Source organism: Rattus norvegicus, chromosome 1, assembly GCF_021556685.1.
Source record: "Rattus norvegicus strain SHRSP/BbbUtx chromosome 1, alternate assembly SHRSP_T2T, whole genome shotgun sequence".
Lineage (NCBI taxonomy): Eukaryota > Metazoa > Chordata > Mammalia > Rodentia > Muridae > Rattus > Rattus norvegicus.
Genome location: NC_141534.1, coordinates 169,028,914 through 169,044,612, shown reverse-complemented (window position 1 = coordinate 169,044,612; position 15,699 = coordinate 169,028,914). Strand labels below are relative to the sequence as shown.

Genomic DNA, 15,699 nt, shown 5'->3' with positions numbered 1-15,699 from the left:
AGCTGGACCGGAGAGGCCCTACCATATGTTTACGTTGACCCCAACAGGAGGCATCTCTAACCCTTGATGTAGAGAACATCCCTCCTTCACCTTCCCACAGGCTGGTTCCTTCTCCCATTACACCCAACTGGGCATCTGAAACTCAGAACTAAGTTATTTATAGTCAAGCCCAATGGAAGTGTGAGAGAAAGCTGTGTTTACAAACATGGGGTCACCTGAGTCGGAGAGGTCCAGAAAAGGAAAGTCTAGGGAGGTGGAGGTGGGGCTATTCCTGAACATTTAAGCACTGAACATCAAGCATTTCTTTTTTTTTTTTTTTTTTTTCTTTTGGTTCTTTTTTTCGGAGCTGGGGACCGAACCCAGGGCCTTGCGCTTCCTAGGCCAGTGCTCTAACCACGGAGCTAAATCCCCAACCCCAACATCAAGCATTTCTACCCTGGCCCTACAGACCAGGGTAGGGACACAGAGGGTTAAGAATAGGGAAGCAAGTGGGGGCGGGCGGGGGTGGAGGTTTGATGCTGGTGCACAAGACCCAAAGTGTGTCGTGTGCAAATAAGACAGATTTGGCGACTTAACTAGGGTGATGTACAAGGAGCGAGCGACCCTCGCAGGGCTTCTTGGCCTGGTGGTCTGAGGGCCCTGGCCCCGGCCCAGGACCACCGGATACGAGGCCAAGTCTCACAAGTCCCTCCCCCAAACTTGACCTAGCTCAGATCTTACGGGAAGAACCTATCGTCCACGAAGGAGAGTTTCGCCCCTCAACCACCCAAGGACTCTGCCAGTCCAGCTCCCACGCCCCTGTCTGTTGTTGGGGAAGATAGGTGTCGGGTTACCAGTCCAGGGGCTATAGTTAGCCCCGGGGACTTTGTTCAGCTGTCCGGGATCTGCGCAGCGCCTGCCCGCACTTCAGCTCCTGTCTGCCGCAAAGGACTATAGCCCCAGGCCGTTCTCTGCCTTCACCACCTCCAGGTGGGTCCTTATTCCTGCCCCGTCCCTCTCCTGGCACAGCCATGTAACTGTCCCACCTATAACATCGCCAAGAAGTCATGCAGACCCTGGGTGTGGGGCCATCTTGTAGCCATAGACTAGGGCTGACACGGGGACAGTAAAATCTGAAGCTATGCTCATCCCTAGACTCACCCTCGGCCCCGCCCCGCATCCCTCCTGAGTCCTTGACTAAGGACCCTCTCAGGCTGAAGAAGGAAGGTCCTGGAGTCCATCCAAGCCAGCACCCCCCTCCACTGGCTTCATCATAATCAGGATCCTGCCATCTTGAGAGTCCTCCGAGGATGATTCTGGAGGATCTTCTGATGGTCCTCAGCTGCCTCGCCTTGCACATCCTCTGGAAGGTAACTCTAGGGACTATCCTCTGCCAACCAAGTCAGCTGTAGGTCAGAGGCTGAGAAGGTGGTGGAGGAGGAATGATAAAGTAAACCACCCCCAGGAGTCTCTTCACTCCTTCCAGTCCTCAGGAACTTCTATTCCATTAGAGAGTTCAAGTGCCAGATCTCTCCCAGAATGCCACCTCCCTTTACTTCTGGTTCCTGGTGTGAAATCTTCCATGTTCTCCCTCCACAGGGATTGCCTCCAACTCTCTCCGTCCCACTTCACACCACAGGTTCAATGCAAGCAAATCCCTGTGTACCCCAGTGTGCTGCTGTAGACCCTGGCAGGCCCTCTCCCCACCCCCATCACACTCTAGGACTGTGGTTGAGCTGAGGACAATAATCCCCCCCCCCCTTGAGTTTAGAATAAAATCCTGGAGAGGATGCAGGAATCCCAGTGCTGACAGTGATGTATACCGAGCTGCAGGGCTTCCCCAAGGATGAGAAAAGGCTGAGAGAGATGGGGACCAGGGCAGGGATCAGACACTGGCTGCACATTGCCTGCACACTGAATAGCAGAGCCAGGAAAACACAGAACCAACCAGGCTCTCCTCTCGCTGGAAGGATGAGACGACCCCGTCTAGGTTGTGCCTGCCACAATGATCGTGATGCTCTCCTCACAGCCCTGAGAGGTTGGAAGTATCCTTAATGCATAGGTGAAGAATGTGAAGTCCAGAAAGCCCCGACCTGAGAATTGCTCCAGATTCCACAGCTAGCAGGTGTTGCTTAACCTCACGGCTGCCCAGCTCTGCTGCCTGTGTTATTTGTGCCGTTTCAGATCTTGCCAATTGATTGCATGCATCAGATATGTCGGCACGGAAATGAAACCTTGTGATTCTGAACTGAGTTGCCACCAGCACTCCCTGGCCAGTGTTCTAAGCTTCTACTTTTGTCTCTGACACCTCCCTTCTTATGTCCATAGGTACAAGCTGTCCCTATCCTGCCCCTGAGCCTGGTTCCGGATACCTTCGATGATGCCTATGTGGGCTGCTCTGAGGAGATGGAGGAGAAAGCAGGCCTGCTGCTAAAGGAAGAGATGGCACGCCATGCCCTGCTACGGGAATCCTGGGAAGCAGCGCAAGAGGCCTGGGCACACGGGCGTCACAAGCTTACTCTACCTCCTGGCTTCAAAGCCCAGCACGGAGTAGCTGTTATGGTGTACACCAACTCATCCAACACCTTGTACTGGGAGCTGAACCAGGCTGTGCGGACAGGAGGTCGCTCCCGGGAGCTCTACATGAGGCACTTCCCCTTCAAGGCCCTGCATTTCTACTTGACCCGGGCCCTGCAGCTGCTGCGGGGCACTGGAGGATGCAGTAGGGAAGCTGGGGAGGTGGTGTTCCGAGGTGTGAGCAGCCTTCACTTTGAACCCAAGAGGCTGGGGGACTCTGTCCGGTTAGGACAGTTTGCCTCCAGCTCTGTGGATGAAAGAGTGGCTCGCAGGTTTGGCAACGCCACCTTCTTCAATCTAAGGACTTGTTTTGGGGCTCCTATCCAGGCTCTGTCTGTCTTCCCTGAGGAGCGTGAGGTGCTGATACCCCCACATGAAGTCTTCTTGGTCACTGGGTTCTCCCAGGATGGAGCCCAGAGCATAGTGACGCTCTGGAGTTATAATCAGACCTGCAGCCACTTTAACTGCGCCTATTTGGGTGGTGAGCGATGCATGGGAGACAGAGAATGGCAGGGTGGGTGAAAGAAGCCAGTATATCCTGACCCGGTCCCCAGAGCCTCCAGGAACCACTTGAGATTAGTGAGACCGAGGTTCCACCAGGTCCTGTGAGTGTTCAAGACCTGTGGACATTCTCAGATAACTGACTTCTCAAAAGGAGCCCCTGTGGTACCTAATAGACCAAGGAGCAGAGGGGAGGAGGCAATACTGCTTTCTGGCTCAGTAGCCTCTGGCCTGATGGGGCTAACGAGGTAGGAGAGTACCAGGTTCAGTTGTGGAAGTAGGGACAGAGTGGAAGAGTGATGGCTGTGTGGGAGCAAGGATGGATGGACAACCTGGAAAAGTTGCCTGGGGAGAAGCTGAGAGGAAGTGAGGTCTTGCTTTGAGGTGAAGAAAAAGACAGACTGAAAGGGGGATGGCCATAGGCAAGACATTTGGGATGTGAATCACCCCGGGGCCTTACTATGCTATCTGTTGCAGGGGAGAAGAGACGTGGCTGTGTGTCCTCAAGAGGTAGGTCATCCTCTAGCCTGCTGTGAGTTGTTCCCGCTCCCCTGGCCCTGCTGCCCACCTCACCATCTTTTCTCCTTTCTCCAGCAGCAGGGCAGCCAGAGTCGTTCTCCACAGAGGCTTTGGCTCTGCAATCAGGGAAGACGCTGCTCTTGGCCCCTGGGGAGTTGCAGCTCTCCAGAGCTGGACCCTGAAACCTCTTAGGAAGCTTGGGAACTGATGACCTTACGATGAAGAAGGGGCTTTGAACGGCCTCAGGAAGCAGGAATGTGGTTCTGGTTCCAGTCCTAGGGGCCACCTCTCCAACCAGAGCTGGAGACCTGAGGCCATGGCAGGGTTGAGGGAACCCCACTGTGTGGCGGGGACTTCCTAGGACATGCAAGGTAAAGACTGGATGGCTACTCAATTAAACAGAGTTGCGGTGTAGAGACATGGGCTTTTATGACTGGTTTATTGCATGATGTCATTTGTCCCTGGCAGGCTTGAAAGTCGAGGGATTGAAACTAATTTCCTGTTCATCCTAGTCATACATTGTAACCTCTGTACCTGATGCTTTTCAACAGCCTCAGGGGCCTCACAGCCACCATCAAGGCAGGGAAGGGATAGATGGATACCCAGCCATGAAGAGAAATGCAAGGTCAAGAAAGGGCACTACCTCCAGGCCTCCCCACTCTCAGGCCTCCCCACTCTCAGGCCCACCCATTCTCAGGCTCCCCCACTCTCAGGCCTACCCACTGGCAGGCCTCCAGTCTCCCAGTCCTCTAGTCTCCTAGGCCAGAACTTTTTCCTTTAAAGACCTGAGGAATCCCAAAGTAGGATTCTAAACCCCAGAACTCAAAGCAAGCTCTTTCTTCCCTCCTCACACAGCATCCATTTTAGGGGAGTGAAGGAAGGGATCTTAGGTTATTAAGAGATGGAGATGATCATCTGACTTCCACAGCAGAAACTTTACTGAGGCAAAAAAAAAAAAAAGTACCATGGTCTTCTACTGTGAGACCCTGGCTCTACCCAACTAGGCAGCTGCACTTAGAGACAGAAAAGACCCTTCTGTTGCCTTAGGACTAGCCCTTGGTCTCCAGATCTTCCCCCAGGGGCAAGTCCCCTGCCCCTTCTGCTTCTTGCTCCCTGTGTACCAGCACATGGGCCGAGGAGGAAGAGCTGGACTCTCCAGAAGCTGGAGTCCCAGCCTCTCCTGTAGCATCAAGGCTATCTTCTAAGGAGACTTCGGTCTCCACAATCCCAGGCATCGTCAGCTCTGCGGGGGTGTCAGGGGCAGGGGGGCCCAGGTTCTGGAAGCTGTTGCGCACTCGGGTGATGTACCGACTGAGGATGCTGGCGCCATCCGGAGGCCGCAGCGCCCCTCCCGCTGCCACAGTCTTCTGCACACTGGCCACCTCGCTTTGCAGTCGAGACACAGTCTTGGTCAGCTCTGTCAGTCTGTTGCCCAGATCTGAGATGAATCAGGGCAGGTCTTTCAGAGGAGAGCCTGCCTGCTCAGTACCTCTTCTGTCTATCCGCACCCCACCCTACTGAATCCAGGGACACCCTATCTAAATTCTAAAGGAAGACTGGAGGAACTGAGGGGTCAGGTAAATTCGAGCATTAATGGAAGGTCAGCGACAAAGGAGAAAAGCCTTAGCTGGGGTTGGTAGTGCAGGCCGGTAATCCCATCTAGTTGGGAGATTTCTAAGTCAGCCTAGGCCTCAGAGTGAGCTCAAGACCTGCCTAGGCAACTTAGTAAGACAGGAAGAAGGAAATGGGAGGGGGAGGCGAAAAGGGGAGCTCAGTATCTGAGCTCACAAGACTGAGGGAATGAGAACACAACAACATGTAAGTAAGTAAAGGCAGAGGAACCAAGTCAAGGAGCCAGATGGGTAAACTGTGCCTTTCTAGGGCAGAGAGGACGGGACTGGATCCTAATGGTGTGGAGTATGGAGAGTGAGAAGTCTGGTGTAGGCACCCTTCCCAGGTGAGCTAAGGGGAGAGCACTACAAGTGAGCCTCTGACCTTTCCGACGGGTCTCCTCGAACTCGCGCCGGGCAGTCTCTATGTAGCGCTGCACCAGAGCCTTGATGACTCGAAGGCGGTAGGACACACGTTCTCCTTCCCCAGGCCCCGCCCTTGCCCCAGGGTTGGTCTGCAATGGAAGGCAGAGTGAATTCTCTACCTTCCTTTCCATCTCTGCCCTGACCAAGAGTAAAAGAGAAAGGCAACATCGAGGCAGGCTTTCTGTCCCTGGCCTGAAGGGAACAGTGCAGTCCTGCAGGACAGATGGGGGCCAACTGGGAAAATAGACTGTGAGAGGACAGTGAGTGCATGAAGACTGAGAGGTGGGGGTGGCGTGGGATGGAAAGAGCCCTATAGGACTGGCAGCAGTGGTCCAGACCAGGAAAGCTCTCATGCTCGGACAGGCTGAGTTATGGTGCGGATGACAGGAGGTAGGTGAGCCCCTTGGATGTCCAGCTGCCTCCGCAGCCTTCTCATTCCTCAGGGGGCTTTGCCCAAGTTAAATCACCCAAGCAGGTCTTACAGCCTCTTTGTCTGGAGCCCGGGCTTGGGGTGGAGGTGGCGTGGATTATGTTGAGGCCGCAGGATGTGGGACTAGAGGTGTAGGAATCAGAAGCAGGAAGATGAAAATGGAGGCCGTATGACAGAGTGGGAATTGGAAGCAGGTTCTCTGGGGACACACTGATGGCTTAGGTAAGACAGGTGAGGAAACAACAGTCTGCAAAGGAACTCACAAAGGTCGGGATTGGGGGATAGTCCGACTTCTTGGCTTTGCAACAGGAGGAGCCACAGCAAATGAACCGGAAAATCCTCCTGAGAGATCACCATGGTGAAAAGATGTTAGTGGGTGGGTTGGGGTGCAGGAGCTGGGTGGTGTACAGGGGCCAGACCTCTGAGGCCATCACCTGAGAAGGTAGAAGGCAGCCTTTGGGGATGGCAGGATGTTAAAAGGCACAGGCAGCGTCAGACCCTCTCGGAAGTAGGACAGGTAGAGCTTGGAGCGAGCAAACTTCCACTCTACATCAGCATCGTCCTGGGGACCGAGGCAGGAGGCTATGGCAGGTCCGTGCTGGCACGGCCACTCTGCTCACTCAGGCGATGTCTCTTTTGCCTTCCCCTCTCTTACTCTTGCTCGTGTTCCTCCCCACCAACCACCCACAGTCCCCTTTCCCATTCTCAGTGCTCAGTCTATTCTCAAGCCTGCAACGCTGACCCATCTGCTTCCTTCTAGTGTCCCCCCCTTACTTTTATACAATGCTCTAAAATGCTGCTGCTGCCACCACCACCACCACCACCACCACCACCGCCCACACCATCATCACCATCACCACCACCCACACCCACACCATCATCACCATCACCACCACCCACACCACCATCACCATCACCACCCCCGACACCCACACCACCACCACCATCACTACCACCCACACCACCACCACCATCACCACCCACCACCACCCACACCACACCCATCACCACCACCACCACCCACACCACCACCACCATCACCACCACCCACACCCATCACCACCACCACCACCCACATCACCACCACCATCACCACCACCCACACCAACACCACTACCATCACCACCACCACCCACATCACCACCACCATCACCACCACCCACACCCACACCCATCACCACCACCACCACCACCACCATCACCACCACCCACACCCATCACCCACCCACACCAACACCATTACCACCACCACCACACCCACACCACCATCACCACCACCACACCCATCACCCACCCACACCAACACCATTACCACCACCACCACACCCACACCCATCACCACCACCACCATCACCACCATCACCGTCACCACCCCCCACCCCCACACCACCACCACCATCACCACCACCCACACCCACACCCACACCCATCACCACCACCAAGTGCAGAGAGCATTAGACTTGGAGTCTGCCCAAACCAACAACAGTGCTGAGATCCTAGTTGTTTAGAGGAGAAATTGTCCAGAGCCATAAAATAAAAGTGAGAGCAGGGCAGGACCCCGAGGGTCTCTGTTCCCTGTCCCTCCCCACCTAGCCTGGCTGGGGTCACGCACCTCGATCTTCTGGAAGGAGTTGGTGATCATGGCGATGAGCATGTTGAGTAGCACAATCACCATGACGATGGTAAAGATGCCGTACATGGCCCGGCCCACGAACTCAGGCACCAGGAACTGGGGCATGTCCACCACAGAGTGCTCTTCCATGCCAAACATGGTCCAGAAGAGAAACTGGAACGTTTCGTTGAAACTGGCATGGTGGGCCAAACAGAGGAGAGGAAAACGGGGATCCGGTTGGGAGAGAAGCCTGGGTTCCACCCAGACAGACTCCCCTCCTCTGAAGACACAGCCAAGGCCTTTGATGTCCATGAATCCGTATGGGCCACCCTTGTGAATACAGACACTTGTGTTTCTTAGTTATTTATCTAAAAACTTATTTTATTTTACTTGTGTATTGGTGTGTATCCTGAGTGTGTGTGGGAGAGCACCATGTGGGTGCAGGAACCTGGAGAGGGAGGAGGAAGGAAGCATTGGATCCCCTAGAATTGGAGTTACAGATGGCTGTGAGCCACTATTTGGGTGCTGAGTCCTGAGTCCTCTGCACGAGCAGTAAGCCTCTCGGCTGCTGCGTGTCTCTCCAGCCCCTCCACCTTTATTCTTTTGGCCAACCAATATTTACTTAACACAGGGGGCTAAGCACACCACGAGGTACCAGACAAGCAGGATCCTGTCCCAAGGCCTGCATGTTCTGGGGAAGGCTTAGGATGAGGGTGTGATGGAAAGAAGAGAGAATGGCTTATGAGAGGCTGTTACGAACTACACAGATACGGGCCTTATAGAATAACGCTAAAGTCTCTACTGTGGCCTCCCAACTTTAGAAAGAGTTCCAGATGGAGAAGGACATCTGAAGTATATTTGAAAAAAATCATGTTGGTTGCTGTGACTGCAAGCGAGATAAAAGAGGAAGGCACAACAAGTTAAGAAAATTTCCTGGCATAGGTGGGAGAGTACGTGTGCCCTAGAGCACAGAGGCAATAGCCCCGGTGCTGCCTCTTCCAGGAAGCCCTCCCCTCTTGGTCTGTCTTTCCCCCAAGGAACCCAACAGAATGCACTCATCAAGCGCTCACTGTCCTGACCATACTACTCTGCCCTCTGCCCTCTGACTCTCTGTGTCTTGGCTCTAGCCCGCCATAGGTAAACGGCATTGCTTTTGTCACTCTGTCCTCCATACAGCATCAAGGCAGACCTTCCTAAATTTGACCCAATGCGTTAGACCTCTACTTGCTAATTTTCCATATTCCTAGCTACCCTGAGCCATATGCCCGCCATTTACCTCACCTGAGATCTCCAGCCAAAATGCTTTAAGGTTTGTTTACATTTTCTTGTTTTTAATTATTTTTTTTTTTACTTATTTCTCTGTGTGCATGTATGTGTGTCTTTCTTCAAAACGCAGGAGGTGTGGAGGTCAGACGACTTGCAGGAGTCAGTTCTTGCCTTTCACCATGTTGTTCCTGGGAAGCCCCTTTACCTCCTGAGCCACCTCAACAGTTCTCTTCCCTTTGACACGAAGTCCTGAGCTGGCCTGGAACTTGTTAAACAGCTGAGGATGACCTTGAACTTCTGATCCTCCTGTCCCTACCTCCCGCACTGAGATTATAGGCATGCATCACCATGCAGAGCTAGGAACAAGTACTCTGTTAGAAGGACGCAAGATAATAAATGTCAAACAAGTGACAGAAGTGGAGAGTCACTGTCTCAGACCACGGCAGGAACTCTTTCAGTAAAGCTATCCATGGCTGGGTGGGGCAATACACACCTGGCATTCTAGCACTTGAGGGTAGAGACAGGAGCATCAGTTTTAGATCAAGTCCAAGTTACTTGAGAGCCTATCTCAAACCCCACTCACCCTCAAAATCATCTTCAGAGGTTGAATCCGGTGGGTACAGATTGCAAGTAATCTAGGCCAGAATCCCTCCATTAGTAAAGGGCACCTTTCCAATGGAGAGGTGCTCTTCACCAAGGGCCAAATCCTCCTCTAATGTGTGGTGCTGCATGCCTTTAACCAGCACCGGTGAGGCAGAGGCAGGCAGATCTCTGTGAATTTGAGGTCACCTTGGTCTACACTGCAAGCTCCAAGACAGCCATAGCTACATAGTGAGACCCAATCTCAAAAACAAACAAACAAACAAACAAAAAACAAAAAGTGTTGCAAGAGAAAAAAAGAAAGAGAAACAGATCGCAGCAAAACCACAATGGGCTGCTCATACAGGGCGTGGGTGCCGGTGACTTTCTTCATTTAATGACTGGCATTTTTCAAACAGCAGGGTTGGAAACAAGGGAATGCATGAGTGAATGAGTTAGTGTCAGAGAGAATCAACGAGCTTGCACAAGTAAGAGAGTTACGTGCTAAGACAAAAGGCCTCAGCCTCCCAGCTCCCCGGCCCGCCTGGGCCCCGGCCTCGACCCCAGGCTCAGCTTACTTGCCCAGCTTCTCCGTCTCCTGGTAGGGCACATAGATGTTGTTGAGGCCGCAGAGGAAGGCAGTCAGGATGATCATGAGGATGAACATGAACCTGTCAAGGAGTAGGATTTGGAAGGGTCAGAGTGTGTCTCCACCCTACAAGGCAGGCTCTGGGAAAAGGAATTGGGGAAGGGGAGGCCTTCTGACTCTTTGCTTATTTTATTTTTATTTTGTGCCCTTTTGACTTCAATTTCTAGAAGAGGGACAAAGTGAGGCATAGAGTTGTCCAGAATTGGGACACCAGGGGCTGTTTCTGCTATTGGTTGTTTGTAATTGTGGTTGGGTTGGGAACTGTCAGCCTCCCTGCTGAGGGGAGGTTTGTGTTTCCAGATTCTGCCTCTAGGTCCTAGGTAGGGTTCAGAGACTGCTGGTGCTCACAGTTCTGTGAGAGGCACACGGCACAGGTCAAGCTGAGGATTTCAGAAGATCAGGGAGGAGTAGCCACAGGCGGGAGAGCACACACCGGATCATGTCGTCAATCATCTTGCCAATGGAGATCTGCAGAGTGCCCAATGATTCGTGAGCTGGCAGAATATACGCCAATCGGGTGAAACTGAGCATGCTCGTGACAGCAAAGAGCACCTCGGCCAGGAACTGGGGGTCCTCTGTGCGCCACTCACTTCGCTCTGCAGGGGGGTGGGGAGGTGATTGAGTAAAGGCTCACCCGGGACTCATGGCTGGGCTGAGGCACTGTGATTTAGTCTCCGCTATCAGCAGGACTGATTTAGAATCACCTAGGAGACACAGCTCTAGATAGATGTCATGGTGTTTCCAGAGAGGTTTTACTGAGGACGGAAGACTGAATGCTGAACGTGACTGGGTGCCTGGACTAACTATAAAGGAGAGAGAGGGAGAAGGAGAGGGAAAGGGGGAAGAAGGAGAGGGGGAGGGGGACAGAGAGAGAGAGACTGAGCCCCAGTGCTCATCTGCTTCCTGACTATGGACACACTGAGACCAGCTGCCTCTGCACCCACCACAACGTCAAACAACAAACCTAAACAAACCCTTCCTCTCTGAGCTGCTTTGCTGGGTACTGTACCACAGTAAAGGGAGAGGTGATGAGGACAGGCTCCTCACCAGCTGTGGTGAAGTATCGGCAGGTGCTGCTGTCTGAGGCGTCCCGGCAGTGCATGTAGGCAAGTCCAGCCAGGAGGAGGCGCAGTGCAAAGGATGCCAGGTACAGAGACAGGATGACCACGTCCAGGAAGTTCCACCAGTCCAGGAGGTAGCTTCGCAAGCCCTCGATCCACACCTCCTTACACTCAAACCACAGAAAGCCTGGAAGGGGACAGGAGGGTGTCCAGGGAGGGCGAGGAGAGGAGGAAGCCAAGCTCCCTTCCTCCTTCTAGGACATAGCCAGGCTGCAAAGGCAGGGCTTTTGTGGGAGTGGGGAGCTGAAACATCTAATCCATCCAAGTGCAGAGTGACCTTCTGGAACAAAAGGGGAGCCCCTCCTTGTTGCAGACGGATCTCAGGATCCACGTGACTGGCACAAGTAACTAGGCAGGTGATACTCGGAAAGCAAGCAGCATGGGGTGGTGGTGGACTACTGTTCTTCCTGGTCCACCAAATCATATTTGGGCAAATATTTAAGGACTCCTTTTTATTATTTATTTTTAATAGTTAAAAAATAAATATTAAACATTTATCTATCGATGTGGGGCGTGTGTGTGTGTGTGTGTGCGTGCGTGTGTGCGTGTGCATGAATGCATGGGCACTTGCATGCATTGTGTGGAGGTCAGAGGACAGCTTGTGGGAATTGGTTCTCTTCCCATCAGGTTCATCTCAGGTATTGAACTCAGGTCATCGGGCTTGGCAGCAAGTGCTTTTTGCTCACTGAGTCCTCTTAACCACTCACCCCTTTGAGACAAAGTCTTGCTATGCATCCCTGGTTGGCTTTGAATGTGCCTTAGCGTCCTGAGGGTTGGGGTTACCGTGATGCACCATAGCACCCAGCTCCATTTTAAGATCTTGATTTTCAGGGTGTCTAAATGATTAGCCTGCTCAGTGTGGCCAAGTTTTATTGGGGCCCAGTGCCAGACGGGGCCACAAGGCCCTTGGTAGCTAGCCACAGTAAAGGGCTTTCTCACACATACCTGTGACCCAAATCATATGCAGAGAAGTCTCCCAGACACTCTGACTGCGGCCTTTGAAGGTGCTCAGCTGAGTCTCCATGACCAGAGACTCTCCCAGCAAGAAGATCAGGAACCACAGATAGGAGGCAGAATGGAGCAGGAACTTCAACACTGGGATCTTCAGCAGGCGGCCCAGCTTTGGGGGAGAGTGTAAGCATGGCTGACAGAGGCCTGTGGTTGCTTGTCCTTAAAGCCCTCTAGACTACTTGGCTCCCACGTGAGTCTGCACTTCAGGTTCGTCTACTCATCTAGGCATGGACTAAGAACGTAGGATGCACGAGGCCTATCTCCTGTTCTCTCCTTCACAACTGCGTGAGGTAAGTGTTATTACTGCAAACCATCTTTTTGTGGGGTGGGGTGGGGTGGGGTGTACCTCACAGGACAACTTCGTACTCAACCAAATTGAAAGGTAAGATTTACTACTACTATCCTAAACCCGCTCCTCTCGGTCACCCAGTCGGGAGCCTGAGTGGCCCTCTCCACTCTTTGCCTTGCCACACTCTGGCAGTTTTTGTAATGCCCGTCCCCACCTCCAATCCACCCCCACACTCTCAGTGGAGAGCTTGCTTCCAAAACACAAACTAAGGTATCAGTCATCTTGTTCTCAGTACCCGGGACTTGGGCGCCAGCCAGTAGCCAATGCAGAGGAAGGGCATGGTGAGGAAGATGAGGAAGGCCACAAAGAGCTTCCAGATGGTGGTGCTCCCGCGCCAGCCAGCCAGGTTCCCACACCAAATGGAAGACAGCACTTGCTGGCAGATGGGGTGTGCTACAAACTAAGCAGAGAGGAGCCATGAGGAGATGGCCACCAGGCAGGAAGGCCAAAGGAGCTGGTTGGAGGCAGAGCCCTACTTCCTGCCACAGAGGTTGAAGCCTCCTTTTGTCTCCATGCCAGCCCACCCAGAAGAGAGGGGCACGTGACCATGGGCAAGTGGAGTGATTTCAGTAGGCCTCAGTATGAACTCCAAGGCTCTTCACCCCCACACTCTTGAAGTCAGGCAGGAGTGGGTACAACTTGGGGGTCTCAGTCCCAGACTTCTCAGTGTTCCCTGCCTCTGTAGGTATATGTAATAGAAGTCTGGATGAAGGATCTTGAGGGAAGGGGCATGGAATATGGGTTTCCTGTCATGAGTACCTGGTCAATGGAGAAGCCACACAGGAGAGCTTTGTGGGTCAGGCTATCTGCCTGGGAATGAGAGTCGGGCTGTGGGGGACTGGACAGGGATCCTGTCTTTAGCTTGGCTGTTGGGTAAGGCATCTAATGAGACAGGGGGAAAAAATCACCAGGCATTTAACACCTTAGTGCATAGAGTGAGGTGTTGTAGTCTAACAGCAGAAGTCGGGGCCAAAGTTATTCATTAGGCTTGAGGCAAAGGTAAGTCTGCGTGAGATCTGAATGTGGGATCCTGGTGGTGACTAGCTTTCTAAGGATCGTTAGTACTCAGACTGCATGAGCTCTGAGTGTGGGATCCTGGTGGTGACTAGCTTTCTAAGGATTGTTAGTACTCAGACTGCAGGTAACCAGGGGAGGATGGGAAACTCCCCCTCTTGCTGTTAAGGGCTCATATGAAGGGCACTCAGTATCAAGGTCTCAGCAAGTCCCAAGGATAGAGAAAGTCAAAGGATAAGGCTGACTTGGACATGCCTTAGAGGAGACAGGACAAGCGACCAGGGTAAGGGAGGGCCCAGCTGACCTGTTTCTGGTTGTAGTTGACAGCCAACCGCAGTCTTGCCAGGTTAGGGATGCCCTCCTCAAAGGCCTGGCCCAGGCCCTCAGCCTCAGGCTCAGTCTCACTATCCTCGCCCAGGTCATTGAGCACTGCAGTGACCTCACTCTGATTCCGGCACATGCCCAGCAACTCAAAGCCATAGTCCTGGCAGAGAGACTCCAGGGCAATGTACTGAGGCTGTAAGAAAGTGTTGTGTGCCATCAGACCAATCTGTCCCTGCCCCTCCACCAAACTGTGGGCCAGGGTCAGCTCTGACACCACTGGGTCTGTTCCTTTCTCCTGCTACCTCATCAATCCTGTGTGGCCTTCACTTACCTGATGCTTTCCCTACCGCATCGTTAAGGTACTGCAACCCAAACCCACCGTGCTTGCCTGCTCCTCAGATTTTCCTCTTCTAATTCCTGACTCCTGTCCCACTATGACTCCGACTTCCTATTTTCTTTAAACATTGTTACCGTGTGTGGTATGTGTGCAGGTACATACACACACATGCGTGGGCCAGAACGACTTTGTAGAATTGGTTCTCTTTCCACTTTTATTTGAGTCCTGGGTGTTGAGCTCAGGTCTTCAGGTTTGAGCAGCAGCAGCAGCCCTTCCTGCCGAGCCACTCCACTGCCCTACTGCTTACACTTGTGCTCATTTCATTTACTTTTTCTGCCCTTAGATGGAACCAGTGCCGGCTGTTTAAGGAGATGCAGAAGAATGTGGAGTTCTTGGCTGCATATTTCCCACTCTATCCTGTTTTATTTGGAGCTTTTTCTCCAGAGAGGTTCCAAGTCAGTCTTTGAAGGCCCAGGTTACCTTTAGCACTGTCCCTCAGAGAGGAAACGTGTTTTGAGACTTCAGTCTCTCTGCCTGTAAGGCATGGATGAGAATTCCTGCCCTGCCCATCCCATAGCTGTGAGAGATGGGAGAGTCCCTTGAAAGCACTGCTCCTTCCTGGTGGGGACCTTTTTATTCTCCTGGCTCTCTAGCCTAACTTTGTCCTAGGCTTTCATGAGACCCTTATAGGTTCCCTGCCTAATGGCAGCCTTGAGGACTGAGGCATGGTCTGGCTTGGCACACGGGATGCCAAGGACTCAGCAATGGACAAACGGGATTGGTATAATGCCAGGCCTTGACCAGGTACTCCATCCCAGGTCCTCATACTTCTTGGGGGTAGGGCTGTTGAGGTAAGGCCTCATGTGTTCCAGGCTGGCCTACAACCTGCCAGAGATGCTCTTGAACTCTGACCATTCTGTCTCTACTGCCCAGGTGCTGGGGATGTGATGCACCACGTGTAGTTCTGGGGATCGAAGTCTGGGGCTCATGCACAGGCACTCTCCCAACGGAGCTGTCTCCAGCCCCTCATGACATACCTTTCACTAGGCCTTCAGCTCTACCTCAACTACCTTCTCTGCTCATCTTCTCTAACCAGCCTCTTCCACAGACAAGCTTAAATGCCTCTTCCCTTAAGAATCTTCCTGAATGGGCTGGAGGGATGGCTCAGCTGTTAAGAGCACTGTCTGTTCTTCCAGAGGTCCTGAGTTCAGTTCCCAGCAACCACATGGTGGCTCACAACCATCTGTAATAGGATCTGATGCCCTCTTCTGGAGTATCTGAAGACAGCTACAGTGTACTCATATAAATTAAATAAATCATGGGGCTGGGGATTTAGCTCAGTGGTAGAGCGCTTACCTAGGAAGTGCAAGGCCCTGGGTTCGGTCCCCAGCTCAA

At 52.9% G+C, this 15,699-nt stretch overlaps 2 protein-coding genes across 9 annotated transcripts in view; one reads left to right on the top strand and one right to left on the bottom strand.

Annotated features, from left to right (window-relative positions):
- Positions 1 to 559: 559 nt before the first annotated feature.
- On the top strand, positions 560 to 3,992 carry Art5 (ADP-ribosyltransferase 5). Of its 8 annotated transcripts, none has more exons than NM_001013039.2 (5): positions 560 to 969; positions 1,135 to 1,349; positions 2,308 to 3,037; positions 3,535 to 3,567; positions 3,655 to 3,992. In NM_001013039.2, the coding sequence occupies exons 2-5, from the start codon at positions 1,290 to 1,292 to the stop codon at positions 3,756 to 3,758; spliced, it is 927 nt and encodes a 308-aa protein (NP_001013057.1). In that variant the 5' UTR covers positions 560 to 969; positions 1,135 to 1,289; the 3' UTR covers positions 3,759 to 3,992. The 8 variants fall into 8 exon arrangements, with proteins under 8 accessions (NP_001013057.1, NP_001427092.1, NP_001427093.1 ...); NM_001440163.1 differs by having other exon boundaries at positions 3,652 to 3,992; XM_087640373.1 differs by having other exon boundaries at positions 876 to 969; positions 2,308 to 2,828.
- Positions 3,993 to 4,295: 303 nt separating this feature from the next.
- Positions 4,296 to 15,699, bottom strand: part of Trpc2 (transient receptor potential cation channel subfamily C member 2) — a 13,393-nt gene continuing 1,989 nt past the window's right edge. The window contains 11 exon segments of the mRNA NM_022638.3: positions 4,296 to 5,014; positions 5,572 to 5,701; positions 6,306 to 6,384; positions 6,477 to 6,604; positions 7,655 to 7,847; positions 10,078 to 10,170; positions 10,582 to 10,744; positions 11,196 to 11,396; positions 12,215 to 12,389; positions 12,865 to 13,029; positions 13,948 to 14,160. Coding sequence (NP_072160.2) covers positions 4,620 to 5,014; positions 5,572 to 5,701; positions 6,306 to 6,384; positions 6,477 to 6,604; positions 7,655 to 7,847; positions 10,078 to 10,170; positions 10,582 to 10,744; positions 11,196 to 11,396; positions 12,215 to 12,389; positions 12,865 to 13,029; positions 13,948 to 14,160 — 1,935 coding nt within the window. The 3' untranslated portion in view covers positions 4,296 to 4,619.